Source organism: Girardinichthys multiradiatus, chromosome 8 (genome assembly GCF_021462225.1).
Source record: "Girardinichthys multiradiatus isolate DD_20200921_A chromosome 8, DD_fGirMul_XY1, whole genome shotgun sequence".
Classification (NCBI taxonomy): domain Eukaryota; kingdom Metazoa; phylum Chordata; class Actinopteri; order Cyprinodontiformes; family Goodeidae; genus Girardinichthys; species Girardinichthys multiradiatus.
The window spans coordinates 5,942,366-5,958,421 of record NC_061801.1 but is presented as its reverse complement, the minus strand read 5'-3'; the positions used below and the strand labels follow the sequence as shown (position 1 = coordinate 5,958,421).

General features: G+C 41.5%; 1 protein-coding gene across 3 annotated transcripts in view; it reads left to right on the top strand.

The window, feature by feature from the left end:
- septin5b (septin 5b) overlaps positions 1-10,435 on the top strand; it is a 76,141-nt gene extending 65,706 nt beyond the window's left edge. For all 3 annotated transcript variants that reach the window (XM_047372818.1, XM_047372820.1, XM_047372819.1), the window contains 5 exons: positions 1,175-1,276; positions 1,468-1,564; positions 1,640-1,775; positions 3,966-4,068; positions 9,609-10,435. In XM_047372818.1, coding sequence (XP_047228774.1) covers positions 1,175-1,276; positions 1,468-1,564; positions 1,640-1,775; positions 3,966-4,068; positions 9,609-9,671 — 501 coding nt within the window. In that variant the 3' untranslated portion in view covers positions 9,672-10,435. The remainder of the gene's footprint in view (positions 1-1,174; positions 1,277-1,467; positions 1,565-1,639; positions 1,776-3,965; positions 4,069-9,608) is intronic.
- The last annotated feature ends 5,621 nt before the right edge of the window (positions 10,436-16,056 follow it).

Sequence of the window (16,056 nt, the reverse complement as noted above, 5' to 3'; positions counted from 1 at the left end):
ATGCCAGTTACCAACAATATTTCTATTTGCTAAATGTCAGAATAACTTTCTTCATATTCAGAAGTTTATATACATTTTATTAGTAGTTGGTATAATAGCTTTTAAAATGTAAGACTTGGGTGAAAGTTGAAATTTTGGCCCGTTTCTCCTGACAGAACTGGTATAACTGAGTTAGATGTGCATGCTACCTTGATCACACACAGCTTCTCAGACCTGCCCAAAGGTTTTCTATGGGACGGAGATCCGGGGTTTGAAATGGGGACTTTAAAACATTAGCTTTGTTGTCTTTAAGCCCCTTTGTAACTACTTGGGTGGTATGCTTAGGGTCATCATTTATGCTCAAGCTTTTACTTCCTGGGTGATGTCTTGAGATGTTGGTTCAATTATTCTACATAATGGTTTTTCCTCATGATGCCATCTATTTTGTAAAGTGCACTAGTTCCTCCTGCAGGAAAACACCAACACAACAGGATGCTCTTACCCCCGTACTTCACAGTTGGGATGCAGAGTGTTCTCAGGCTTACGAACTTCACTGTTGTCCTCCAAATCTAATGATGGTCAAATTTGGCCACACTAGGCCACAATTCCACAAGGTATGTTTGATGTAGAGAAAGCACTGCTCACCGCTCTGTGGGCTCACCTAGAGGAAGGCTGTGGATTGCCTCACAGTCTGAGAAATTTTGAGAACTTATGCAAGGCAGAGTGTACAAATATTACATAGTTAAGACATTGAACGACATTGAAGTTTTTTTTACTTTTTTATTCCCCCCTAACAGATTTATTTGATGTTTTACAAGATAATTTTCACACTAGAGATGCGAAAAGTATGGAAATTATTTATCATAGTTATTTTAAGTCTCTCAAGCCTGGAATTTTACCAGGGTAACTGTCAATACCTTTGAAAGCCACTGTAGATCATGTTGAGCAGTGGCACCAAAATGTATTGGAAAATCTGTAACAGACATTGGGAAAAAATAGTGCTGAGTGCTACATTTAGACTTTGTATCACTTTCAATTTCATGTCAGAATGACTCATAGGCCATTTTATTTGAAGGGATTTTAGGCGTTCACACACAGAAAGTCCAACATTTCTGCTGAATCTCAGCTCTTTGTGGTGAGCTTTATGTGTTCCTGCTGTTATCCGCTGCATCTCTGTTGTCTTTTGTCCTTCCAGGTGAGGGAGGAGATCGATAAGTATGGGATAAAGATTTACCACTTCCCTGACTGCGACTCTGATGAAGACGACGAAATCAAGCAGCAAGATAAAGGGCTGAAGGTTAGCTTGATTTGAAATGAAAGAGCCTAAGACATGTATGTTGAAATGTACTTTTTTGTTTGTTTCTGAATTTCATTAACTGCTCACTCTACTCAGGTATATTGTTTTTACTATTTTTCAAAAGCAGCAAGTTATTTCTACACCTGATGATAAGATAAAAGGATGTTCACATGCCTGTGTTGATGCTGCAGGAGAGCCTTCCGTTTGCAGTGATCGGTGGGAACACCGTGCTGGAGGTTCGAGGTCAGAGAGTGAGGGGGCGCCTGTATCCTTGGGGGATTGTAGAGGGTAAGACTCTGAGCTGGAATCTGCGGCTGCCATTCCCGGCACTTGTCCTGCTCTGATGTTGATCTGTCCCCACAGTGGAGAACCCGTCCCACTGTGACTTCGGGAAGCTCAGGAACATGCTGATAAGAACTCACATGCACGACCTGAAGGACACCACCAATGATTGTCACTATGAAAACTACAGGGCCCAGTGTATCCAGAATATGACCAGGTGAGCAAAAACAGCGGGTAGGTAAATCAGTCCCAGATTACATAGAACTTAGAACTTAGTTATAATATACTATATCTCAGTCAAAGCTCCAACTAATTTGCCATCTGCAGTGAGTTAAATATTTTACTTAATGAGATAAAATTGTGCTTTTATTTACCATTTTACTATAGTTGAGAAAAGGCCAATCCAGGTTTTACCTCAGCTTTCCTCATAGTAGTAATAAATAAAACTGCCGGATTCTGATACTTTTGTACAGTGACATTGTTTTGATCCTTTCAAACCTCTTGGAAAACCTTGAGTGTAGCATAAGGGTCATGGTGAGCAAGCATCAGAAGGTTCCTACTAGCACAACTGAAGTTTATTTATAGTCAATAGAATTCCTTATGATTGATGTGAGCTGTGAACTCAAAAAGGCTGAATGCTGAAAATTAAGGCCCCTCAACAAAGTATTACTTTGGAGATGTGTACACTTATGCAAACAGGTTATTGCAGCTTTTTAGTTTTCTCCTCTAATAAATGTGTGTGTTTTCCACTTGAATTGTACAGGATAGATGTCACATTATGGTGAAAAAAGTTGTAAAATGATTTATCAAAGTCTCATCTTTTTGCATCCCAAAGACCAGGCATTTAAACAGAAGTTCGTGCACTTCTGACAGCCGGTTATTCTTTTGTAATGTCATGGAAACAAGATAATGTCAATGCTAATCTAGGTGACATGACTTTTTATGGCTTTGTTTACAAATGGATAGATGGACCAAATGTTTAACCAGAACTGAAAAGTCTTTTAGAAAAGAAACTGAGAAGTAGAAGAAGAAATAATTTTAGAGCAGGAAGAACACTGTGGAAACTGCTCCACAAAACCATCCCTAATGCGGGATTGATGTTGTTCACATTTAGCTTCTCTGGAAAGTGTCTGCAGATGAGTGTGGGTGAAAACAGCTTTGGAGCATGAGCATGTTGGAGATCAGAGAGCTGGGGCATAAAAATATCTTCTCACTTTCAGCATGGGTCGCTGTGGTATTGTAACAGCATGATAGCTTTTAGCAGACATGTAATCAGTTTCACTGCAGTATGGCGTTCAAACCGAAAAGGAAAACAAGAAAAGTAAAAGATGTATAACATGATTAAAATGCTATGGTCCAAAACCATATAATTACAGTTACAGGGGAAATACATTTATTGATCCCCGAGGGGAAATTAGAATTCCAATACAACCCATCCAAACATACATCATGACACAAGACAAGGGGGGATGGGTCACAGAGGCTTTGCTGCCCACTCACAGGTGCTGCCCTTGCTAGATGAGAAAAGAGGCCACATTAGGTAAGTAGAGGGAAAAAAATCATATTTCACACTTTATCCTTAGCAGGATACAGTTTGAGATTGCAAAAAACCTCAGCACAAAGAAGCAACAAATTTACAAAACAACATCATGCTGGGAACGGTGAAGGCGATGTGAGGGGGTTCATATGTTTATCTTGAGCATGTGTGTGTGTGCAAGTGAGTGTGTGCAAGTAAGTCCATGAAGCACTGTCACAGAGGCCATTGTCCTTGATGGTGCGTTTGAATGTTCATCAACCGGCCACAAAGTTCTGAGCAGGTCCACAGATGTCCTCAGGGAAGGGAGGGGGCAGAGGGAGCAGAGCATCATGTTTACATAACTTCCAGGAGAAGTTGAAGATAGCCAGCCATCAAGGCCGTGCAGGGGAGCCAGATTCAGAAAAACAATAATTATTTGGGTTAGGCTGACTCTTAATTTACCGTCAGCCTTGAGAGTCTCGCTGTTGCTTCTCAAAGGCGAATCCAAACAGCCAAATTCCTGGTCTTTCGCCAGATCCGAGCGAACAACTTTCTCCAAGATTTATCCCATTTCACCCCTGAGTCCAGGAACTGCAACCTGCCTGCGATCCTGTTAAAGATCACATCCAGTCAGCGATTCTACTTTCTGTCTTTATCGTTTTCGCAATAAATACATGAAATATTGTGAAATACATGTAGGTCCATTTTGCACACCCCTAACCTCTCAATTGAAATGAAACTGCGATAAAGATTAAAAATGTTTTTGCTGTATGTAAACAAACTCAACAGGATCAAATCATTATGTCTGCTACTGTATCAGCAGAAACAGTTTGTAAGCAGTCAGATCCAATGCACACTCTTCTTATTAGTCATATTTATTTTCCTTGACAGTAAGATGAATGCAGATAAGCGGGTGGAGAGTCCCATCCCGATCCTGCCGCTGTCCACGCCAACTGTGGAGACAGAGAAGCTTATCAAGAAGAAAGATGAAGAAGTGAGTGGCGAGAGCCGCAATGTTAAACACACACTCAAATTTGCACCAGGTCATGTTAATGTAGACTGATCACATAAATGTGTTATTATCATATTCTGTTTTTTATTCAAAATAATGAATACCCCTTGAATTTGTTACATTTTTTCCTCTATGCAACAACTACATTTAATGTATTTTCATTTATTTTTTCCATAGACTGAAAAAAGTGGCATAATTATAAAGTGAATGAAAGTATTACATGGTTTTCATTTCTTATCGCTAATACAAATTTCAAAACTGAGGCTTAAACTTGTATTTATCCCCCCTGAATCAAAACTGTAGAACATCCTTCTGTTGCAGTTTTGGAAGTGTTTTGGGGTATGTCACTAACCGCTTGGATAATCTGTGAACAGCAGTTTTCAGCGCCTGCTATGGATTAATTTCACCTTCATTCAACCAGGAAACACTGAGATTAAGCTTCTTGCACAAGAGGTTCCTGACGAAGTTAGCAGGACAGACATGATTTTAGACACTATTTTAAACATAATGGTGTATAATTAAAGTAAGCACAAGTTTAGAAGCAACTACAACAAGATAGACTTATTTCAGAGAAACCAGTTTCTGGTGACTTTAGACTACCGTATTTTCCGCACTATAAGGCGCACTTAAAAACCTTTAATTTTCTCAAAAAATGACAGTGCGCCTTGTAATCCGGAGCGCCTTATATATGGATCAATTGGTTAATTGGTTGATCCATACTGGTTGTACACGGCGCTCTGTCAAAATGTTTCAGTACAACTGGTAAACTACAAAGCCGCACCGCTTGCAGCATTACGGCTACTGTAGTCAGGGGCGTCGCCGAAGTAATAGCGGTAAACACCTGTATTGTGCTTACTCATAGTTCAACACCACTTGTGTGTGTATAACGACCCCAAAATGGCACCTTTCAAGAGACACGCTTACGATGCTGAGTTCAAACTCAAGGCTGTCAGCTACGCAGTCGAACATGGTAATAGAGCAGCAGCGAGAGAATTCAACATTAATGAATCAATGGTACGGAAGTGGAGGAAGCAAGAAGATGACCTGTGCCAAGTAAACAAGACTAAAAAGAGTTTCCGAGGGAATAAAGCGAGATGGCCACAGTTAGAGGACAAACTCGAACAGTGGGTTGTTGAACAGAGAGCAGCAAGTAGAAGCGTCTCTACAGTCACTGTTCGTATGAAGGCAAAAGCGCTAGCACAGGACATGAACATTAATGAACTTCAAGGCGGTCCTTCTTGGTGTTTTCGTTTTATGAAAAGACGTAATCTCTCCATCCGCACACGAACTACCGTCTCGCAGCAACTGCCAAAAGATTACCAAGAAAAGCTGGCCACCTTCCGCGCATACTGCAAAAACAAGATCACTGAAAAGAAGATCCGGCCAGAGCACATCACCAACATGGACGAGGTTCCACTCACCTTTGATATTCCCGTGAACCGCACTGTGAAGAAAACGGGGACCAGTACGGTGTCTATACGCACCACAGGGAATGAGAAGTCATCCTTCACTGTAGTTCTCGCCTGCCAGGCTAATGGCCAGAAACTTCCACCCATGGTTATTTTTAAGAGGAAGACCTTGCCAAAACAAAACTTTCCAGCCGGCGTCGTCATCAAAGCTAACTCAAAGGGATGGATGGATGAGAACATGATGAGTGAATGGCTGAGAAAAATTTACGTCAAGAGACTGGGTGGCTTTTTTCACACAGCTCCGTCCCTATTGATTAACGACTCCATGCGCGCCCATATCACCGATGGTGTCAAAAAACAAGTGAAGAAAACTAATTCGGAGCTTGCAGTCATTCCGGGTGGATTAACTAAAGAACTCCAGCCGCTAGATATTGGTGTCAACAGGCCGTTCAAAGCTAGACTGCGAGCTGCGTGGGAGCAGTGGATGACAGAAGGCGAACACACATTCACCAAGACAGGGAGACAGCGCCGGGCGACTTACGCCACTATCTGCCAGTGGATCGTGGATGCCTGGGCTGATATATCAGTCTCAACTGTGGTCCGAGCTTTCAAGAAGGCAGGAATAATCACTGAACCGCCGGCAACAGCAGCGACACTGACTCTGATAATGACGAGAGGGAGCCGGGCATGTTGGATGCCGCAATCGCCCAACTGTTCAATTCGGACACTGAAGAAGAAGAATTCGAGGGATTCGTGGACGAGGAATAAACTGAAAAAGTGAGCTTTATGTATTATATATATACCGTAACTGAACAATGTTGAGGTATGCACTAACGTTTGATTTAGCTGTGTTTTTTTTACGTGTTTACAAATGAACAAGGCTGGGAGATATTGTGAATATGCACATTAATGTTTGAACAACGTTGAGTTATTGTGAATGCACTAACTACGTTTTATATGTATGCTGGTTTGTAGTGTATTAATAAAGTTTGACTGACTTATCTGACTGTTTTGTTGACATTCTCTTTAGCACAGCTCCGTCTAGTGGATGCAAACGTTTGACTGCAGTAGCTTCTATTCTATGCGCCTTATAATCCGGTGCGCCCTATATATGAAAAAAGTTCTAAAATAGGCCATTCATTGAAGGTGCGCCTTATAATCCGGTGCGCCTTATAGTGCGGAAAATACGGTACAACTGATCCGAGGCAGATGGAGCAGCGTATTGAAATGACCTCTTCGCAAGTTTAGTCTGGACTCTCCAGGTAGAGGTTCATTCCACAGTCCTTTGGTATTTTTACCCTTCCTAATTGGATTTTGGTCAGTATTTTGACTGAGCTATGAATGTTCTTTGGTCTAAACTGTTCCATTGTAGCTGTGCTTCTATGTTTAAGGTTGTTTTCCACCTGTAAAGGTGAACCTCAGCTTCAGTTTCCAGTCTTTTGCAACCTGTAATGGGTTTTCTTCCAGGAGTGTCCTGTATTTAGCTCCATTCACCAACTCTGACCAGACTTCCTGTCAGTGCTAACCAAAATATTCTCTTCAGCATGATGCTGCTGCCATCTTTCAGGATGACCATGGTGTTCTCAGAGTGACGTCGCCTGTTAGTCTTTCGCCACTGATAGCACTTTGTATGTAGACTGAAAAGGTCAATGTTGGTCTCATCTAACCAGAGATCCTTCTTCCACATGTTTGCTGTGTCGCCTACATGGTTTGTGGCTTTTCTTATTGCACACCTCCATAAAGGGTTAGGGTTAGAGCTGCGAAAGAAATTGTCTTGTGTTGACCATGACATGGTGGTCTGTGGTGATTCTGTGGGCTAGATGCGCAGAATACTGGTTTAGGGCTCCCACAAAATAAGACGACCAGTAACATATCTGAAGCAGTTTCTGATATTTTGTGGGAAAATTATGCAGTGTGACTTTTCAGCTTCCGATTCTAATTATATGACACCTGTAACTCGCTGGACATGTATTGATGGTTGGATATGTCATTTGGATTTGTCTGAAGCAATAGGTTGTGCACTCTAGCACATGTCGTCCTGCAATGTGTAAGAAGTTACAATTATATGGGGCTGCCCAGTACGACGTGTTCTGTCCTGTGCGATTTTTGAAATCACACTGTCTGTGTTGGACTCAAAAGTTGTTCCGTTAAAAGATTGTCCCACCTGGGCTGTGGCTGTCTGCAGCTTCTCCAAAGTAACCATAGATCTCTTGCCTGTGTTTCTGATTAGTGCTCTCCCTGCCTGTCCTCTTCATTTAGGAGGACAGTCATGTCTTGGTAGGTTTACAGTTGAAACATACTATTCCTGAATTCAGACTATGGATTGAACAGAGTTCTGGGAGATGTTCAAGATTATGATATTGTTTTAGACCCAAACCCTGCTTTTAACTTCTCCACATCTTCCTCCATGACCTTTCTGCTTTGTTCCTTGGTCTCCATTATGCTATTTGTTCACTAATGTTCTCTAACAAACCACTGAGGCCTATCCAGAACAGCCGGATTTATACTGAGGTTAAAATACATTCAGATGGACTCTTTACTTATTAGACTTCTGAGAGCGGTTAGTTGCATTGGATTTTATTTTGGGGCCTGAATACAAATGTAGTCCTTTTATATTTTCAGTTGTAAAAAAGTAAAGCATCGTGTATCCCTTTCCTTCCACTTCACAGTCATGCACTACTTTGTGTTGGTTTATCACAGAACCTTATTAAAAGTACACTGAAGTTTATGTTCATAATGTGACAAATTGTGAAATGGTTCAAGAAGTATGAAACTTAGGGTGTATTCACACCAGGAAAGTCCTTTGGTCCGCGAATTTATTTTTTCCATTTGGTGCGGTTTGTTTTCACATTGTACTTTTTGCAAGTGAACTATTACTTGTAAACAAAGCCACAGAGGTGACGATCATGGCTCCCATTGGACAGAAATGATGGGGGCGGGACAGAGGACACACCTGGAATGTAGGAAAACAGCTGTAGACATGCTGCGTGCAGCACCTCTGTTCTGCATATTTGTGCTGTTATTACAGCTGCAATATTATTGTGAGGGTGAAGAGCAGCTCATTCAACACAGACTTTGAGACGTTCCATTTATAATGTTGGAACAGCGTTGGAGAATGCGTGCTGAACGCTGACGTTCTCTACGTGCAACAAGCCAGTAGCGTTGCTAAGCAACACACAGCTTATCAGGTATTACCTTACAACACACAGAGGCGACTGTGGCTCAGTAGGAAGAGTAGTTGTCTTGCAATCAGAAGCTTGTGGGTTCGATTCCAGCTTCTTCCTGCCATATGTCGATGTGCCCCTGGGCAAGGCACTTAACCTCAAGTTGCCTACCGATCTGCGTATCGGTGTATGAATGTGTGAGCGTTAGTGAGTGCAATTGGGTGTATGTGGCTCTAGTGTAAAGTGCTTTGAGCGGTCTGTATGACTGGAAAAGCGCTATATAAGTTCAGTCTATTTACCATTTACACCTTTGCAAGCAGGGCTGCACGGTGGCGCAGTTGGTAGCACTGTTGCCTTGCAGCAAGAAGGTCCGGGGGTCTTTCTGCATGGGGTTTGCATGTTCTCCCCGTGCATGCGTGGGTTCTCACCGGGTACTCCGGCTTCCTCCCACAGTCCAAAGACATGCCTGTTAGGTTAACTGGTCTCTCTAAATTGCCCTTAGGTGTATGAATGAGTGTGTGCATGGTTGTTTGTGTGTTGCCCTGCGACGGACTGGCGACTTGTCCAGTGTGTACCCTGCCTCTCGCCCATAGAGATGCTGGAGATAGGCACCAGCTCCCCCGTCACCCACTATGGAATAAGCGGTAGAAAATGACTGACTGACCTTTGCTAGCAGCTACGGTGGATTTTTATGTCCAAAGAGACGTACGCTTTTTGTATTTGGTTCAGATCGGGGCCGGTTTGTATTCAGACCATAAGCGAACCGCACCAGACTCCGTTTGGAAGCAGACCGAGACCACCTCAAAAAGTGGGTCTCGATCCGGTTGTTTGGGCCAACTCTGGTCCGTTTAAACCGGACCAAAAGCGGCAAGTGTGAATACACCCTTAAGCTGTCCCTCATGCTGCTCTCATTTCCATGTTTCTGTTTTCATGTGGTGGTCCTCTGCAGCTGAGGAGGATGCAGCAGATGCTTCAGAAGATGCAGCAGCAGATGCACGGGCAAGACCTGTGACCTTTCATCGTCCCTTTTACAGCAGCGGAAATCTCAGACACACAGTGTGATCCTTACTGCTGCCCTCCTTCCAGGGTTGAGAAGATAAATCTCTCTTTACTTATAACAGATAAAGTGTTTTTTAATACAGCATGTAGTCCTTAGCCAAGTGAGTATTGATAGGGAACAGATTGTATCAGATAGACCAAAGTAGATTAACAAAGCAAATGCAATGCTTTGCTGAAATACTAATTAAAGGTACCCCAACAAATACTGTTGTACAGAACTGGTCAAAAGTTATTATGTTTTGGAATATTAAGATCAGAAACATGGATATTTTTAGAAACAAATGCATAAGAAAGCAGATTTATATAATCAAAATATTTAAAATAATTAAATACAGGGTTTCTTTTGGTGAAAGGAAAAAAAACACAAGCACAATATTAAATGTAGAAATGCAAACATGAAGAACCTGGATTACCAGGAGTGATGGCAGTGACCAGTGATCTTCACCAAAATGTAATGACAGTTTTCTAACATTTGGTTTGGTAGCCTGAGTGCCCTTTTTGACAAGCAGGCAATGATCACTTGTCTTTTGAGGCTTAATTGTGCACATAATGTGTGGGCGGGTCAGAGGTTTACAGGCGCTCATCGTGGCCATGAATATCATATTCATTTTGGGCTTTTAATTGATGCATTTAAACTGAGTGCAATGATACTACAAGATGCAAATGTAATGAATTTTAAAAGCAAAAGAAATGGTGCTCAAGTTTGTATTTAGAGTGGATTTCCTACAATCAACACGGGGTGAAAAATATACACGGGGGTTCAACTGTATACATACACCCCCTGTAATAGATAATAATGGATACATGTCCCTTATCAAGTTACAGGAAACCAAGTTTGGTAGCGTCTGGTTGGATATTAGATCTTCTTATCCGAGCTGGTGGAGCTCATTTCCTAACATGGAAAATGTTTTTTTAGTATAATTCTTAACTTTTCAATAGACTTGATGTCAGGACATTCCAGAAACTAAATGATTCCCTGCTTTGTTTGTTCCAGACCCAGTTTGATGTTGATTTGGGATCATTGACCTCCTGGAACATAAAACCTAGTCCAAGGTTCAACCATCTGAACCAAACTGTCTCTCTCTAATTAAAGATAATCGGTTCAGATGTTGAAGAAAACAAAGCTCCAGACTATGATAAGCAAGAAGATGCTGTAACATCAGTGTAGCAAGTTTAACATTATCATGGTATAGGCAGGTGTGTACCAAGAAAGACGTTCGTTCGTTCGTCGTCTTCCGCTTATCCAGGACCGGGTCGCGGGGGCAGCAGACTCAGCAGAGACGCCCAGACGTCCCTCTCTCCAGACACCTCCTCCAGCTCCTCCAGGGGGAGCCCAAGGCGTTCCCAGGCCAGCCGAGAGACATAGTCCCTCCAGCGTGTCCTGGGCCGTCCCCTGGGCCTCCTCCCGGTGGGACGTGCCTGGAACACCTCCCGAGGAAGGCGTCCAGGAGGCATCCGGTATAGATGCCCGAGCCACCTCAACTGGCTCCTCTCGATGTGGAGGAGCAGCGGCTCTACTCCGAGCTCCTCCCGGATGGCTGAGCTCCTCACCCTATCTCTAAGGGAGTGCCCGGCCACCCTACGGAGGAAGCTCATTTCAGCCGCTTGTATCCGTGATCTCGTTCTTTCGGTCATGACCCAAAGTTCATGGCCATAGGTGAGGGTAGGAACGTAGACCGACCAGTAAATTGAGAGCTTTGCTTTTCGGCTCAGCTCTCTCTTCACCACAATGGACCGGCACAGCGCCCCCATTACTGTGGCAGCTGCACCAATCCGTCTGTCGATCTCCCGCTCCATTCTTCCCTCACTCGTGAACAAGACCCCGAGATACTTAAACTCCTCCACTTGAGGCAGGAACTCCCCTCCAACCTGAAGAGGACAAGCCACCCTTTTCCGGTCGAGTACCATGGCCTCGGACTTGGAGGAGCTGATCCCCATCCCAGCCGCTTCACACTCGGCTGCGAACCGCCACAGCGCATGCTGTAGGTCTTGGCTAGAGGGGGCCAGCAGGACCACGTCATCCGCTCCAAAACTGAAATGTTCAAGTTGGGTTAAAATTGTAAAGCACCAAATGCCTTCTGGTCAAAGGTTTTAAGGTCAGGTGAGACAAAGCTAGAGCTGTTTTCCCACAATGGTAAGAAGTTTCTTAAGTGAAGTCAAGGTGAGAGTTGAAAACCTAAGCACACGGACAAGCAAACTGTTATGCATGGTGGTAGTGGCATCATGTTGTGGAGATGTTTTCACCCAGTGATACTGGTGAATTGCATTAAGTGGGTGGAACAATAAACAGAGAGGACTAGCTCAACACAGTGTAGCGTTTCACTGGGTCAGTGATTCCACTCATCAAAACTTAAAGCTGGTTTGGGAAGAGTTAAAGCAGAATTCTGGAATGAATTCTTAACGAAAGTGTTTGGACTTAAAAGCTGAGTGTGGGCCAGGAAACAATTTCTGCCAAGATTATGATGGTCAAATATCCAGTAAGATTGATAACAGAACCTGGTTAAAGAAAGTGCCTGTTTTTAGCAACTTCAGATCCTGTGCGGATTTGAGAATATACAAAATAAACTCAAACCTGTTAAACATCTTTACACAGAAATTCTGTAAAGGTTCTGTAAACAACTATAAGTAAATGGAACAGTCATGGCTTTGTTGTCCTCTTTTCAAATTAAGTATTTGACCCATTGTTTTGGTTGTTGATAAAACTGGTTATTTTACTCTAATATTCTGAATTTAAAGTGTGTACTTTAATCTGCATTTTGTAAATGAATATATTCACTTGGTAGGTAAAGACTTGATGACCTGATTGTGAGGAAGGCTTGTGGCAGCAGTTTATGCAGGATCGTTCTAACATGTCCATTTGATAGCATTGAAACAGAACAAACATTAGACAGTGTCATGGTTCTGATAGAATAGAAGACACAGAAGCATGCTTGAGCAAAAACAGGTTCTGAAAAACATCACAGTAGAAATATAAATTACACTTGATGAGGATTATTGAATGTTTTTATGCTGGCATACCTAATTTTTTAATCAAATCTTTGACACATATTTATTTAGATGTCTCTCTGAAACCACAGACATCAACCAGGAAATACATATAGACATGTAAAAACTCAGCAGCCTTGTAAATAAAAATGCTGTGCCGGCATAGTGGGTCCCATTTTATGGAAAAAGCATTAAAACCTGTGGGATGACACTTCATATTTCAGTTTTTATTTGGGCCAAATGTATCTGCTGTGTTTTTATTGAGCTAAAGTTGATTTTAAAAAAGATGTGCGACTGTCAGTATGACTACAGTCTCACCTCATGTTGCATGCAAAAAACAGATATTTTTTAAACCGACACTAGCATAAAGTTAAGGTGTCCACAAACCTTCATCTTATTAGTCACTGAGAGTTTAGGTGGTGCTTAATCACACTACTTATGTATGTGTCAGTGTCATACTCATCTGGTGAATTGTAATAACATGAAACTTAATTTGTAAATAAACAGGTAGATATTGTTAAATTAAATATATTAAGGGAATAAAATCAGCAATGTGTTTACTGAACTCCCTGACAACAGGAGAGTTTTCCAGCACTCAGGACTGCAAGACTTTTTTTGTAAAGACTTTCTTCTGCATTTTTTCAGTGCGTGATTGGATTGTAAAAACGTCAGTGTTTTTAAATTTTGTGATGATAATAAAAATGATGTGAGAATTGTCCCAGCTGTTTGTATTTTCTGTTTTTAAGTGTGCTGTGAATATAATAAGACAAAAAACATAATTTGAAACAAAGAATAACAGTAACATGAAAATTAAAACTATCACACAAAGAGCAGAACACAAGTAGGAACGAGGAATCTCAGAGCAAGGTAGTGAAACAACACCGTGATCAGACTAAATGAGTTTAGATTTATGGGGAAGTCGTGAGGAAAACAGCAACACACCTCCCTGACTGATAAGCCGTCTTTCTTTCAAGCTTTATGAAGAACAACAAAACAAAACATGGCACACATCAAGTTGACAAAAAGAAACGAAAAGGAATACCAAGAAAAAAAAACCATAAAGATACAACTTGAGTATAAAATGCCAGAGGTTTCAAAACATGCAGAATCCACACAAAAAAATTAAATAATACATTAAATGATATTAAAATGTTACAAATTTTATGGCTTCTTTATTCTTGATGTACATTACTGAGAAAATAAAGTGCTTTATATACAAGTAATTCATTGAAATTTGACTTAGAATTGGAGAATTCTGATATATGAATATAGAATTTGGGTAGTATAACTAGTAGGTTAATAACATAAAAGTGAGAACTGATTTTATTGTTAATATCTGTGTAATCAAATAAGATATTCCTCCATACGGAACAAGTCGGGTAAACTTGATCAGAAGTAAAACGTGAAAGTCTGCTCTAAAGATGTCTTGTAAATGAGTGGGACCAGAATAAATGAACTATTGTTTCCCAATCAATTCAATTCAATTCATTTTATTTATATAGCGCCAATTCACACCACATGTTGTCTCGAGGCACTTCACAAAAGTCAGGTACGTACATTCCAATTAATCCTAACAGTGCAGTCAGAGTTAGTTATTTATTCAAATTGGATTAAAAGTTTTTCTATCTAAGGAAACCCAGCAGATTGCATCCAGTCAGTGACTTGCAGCATTTCCTTCTCCTGGATGAGCATGTAGAGACAGTGGACAGTCACTGGTGTTGACTTTGCAGCAATCCCTCATACTGAGCATGCATTTAGCGACAGTGGAGAGAAAAAACTCCCTTTTAACAGGAAGAAACCTCCAGCAGAACCAGGCTCAGTGTGAGCGGCCATCTGCCACAACCGACTGGGGGTTTGAGAGAACAGAGCAGAGACACAAAGAAGTACTGATCCAAGAGTACTTTCTATGGGAAGGAAAAGTAAATGTTAATGGATGTAGCTCCTTTAGTCGTTTCACCTAGAAAGAAAGAACAGATAAACTCTGAGCCAGTTTTCAAGGTTAGAGTCTGAAAAAGAGCTCATATAATTAGTTACAGTAAAAGCTCAGTCAATCGCCATGTCTAGGAGAGAGAAAGGGTTAAACACTAAAAGACAGGGCTATGTGGGTCATCGGTAGAGGGTGAGCATTAAGTTGTTGCCAGCAGAAGCTTGGACAATTCCCCTCTCCAGAAAGGTGTCACAGGTAGACACAGAGCCAGGCCAGGTGTAGCTTCTAGAAAGAGAAAAGAGAGAACAAAGTTAAAAGCTGAAATAACAGCAAATAATGCAAAATTGGAGAATAGTGTGAGAATGTAGCGAAGAGGGTGAAAGTGGTCATTATGTCCTCCGGCAGCCTAAGCCTATAGCAGCATAACTACACAGAAAGTTTCAGTTCAGATTATTTAGTTAAACGGCACTCATTTACAACGTCGTCTCAAGGCACCCCACAAAGGGTCCCACTGATGGTCATTGTTATACTAAAAACCACAAGGATTGGGATACCTCCCTCTGTCAGACTGATTATAACCATTGGAAAAGAGAAGGGGTCATACAGGTAGCAGAAATGGAGGGTGTGTTTGCACCTCAACCATAACTGAGCCAGTTTAGGCTAAACCTCCCCATCAGGGAGGGAGGAAGGCTCCCTCCCTGATAACCTAAGCCACTCTAACTATAAGCTTTATCAAAAAGGAAAGTTTTAAGCCTAGCCTTAAAAGTAGACAGGGAGTCTCTGCCTCACGGACTAAAACTGGGAGCTGGTTCCACAGGAGAGGAGCCTGATAACTAAAGGATCTGCCTCCCATTCTACTTCTAGAGACTCTAGGAACCACCAGTAAACATGCAGTCTGAGAACGAAGTGCTCTGTTAGGAACATATGGAACAATCAGATCTCTGATGTATGATGGAGCTAGATCATTAAGGTCTTTATATGTGAGGAGGAGAATTTTAAATTCTATTCTGGATTTAACAGGGAGCCAATGAAGGGAAGCTAAAATTGGAGAAATATGATCTCTCTTTTTAATTTTCATCAGAACTCTTGCTGCAGCATTTTGAATCAGCTGAAGGCTTTTAACTACATTTTGTGGACATCGTGACAGTAAAGAATTCCAATAGTCCAGCCTTGAAGTAACAAATGCATGGACTAGTTTTTCAGCATCACTCCAGGATAGGATATTTCTAATTTTGGCAATGGTGAAAGAAGGAAATCCTAGAAACTTGTTTAATATGGGATTTAAATGACATGTCCTGGTCGAAAATAACACCTAGGTTTTTTACTTTATTACCAGAGGTCAATTTAATGCCATCCAGGTTAAGTGATTGACTAAGCAGTTTCTTTTTTAAAGACTCCGGTCCAAAGACGACAACTTCTGTCTTGT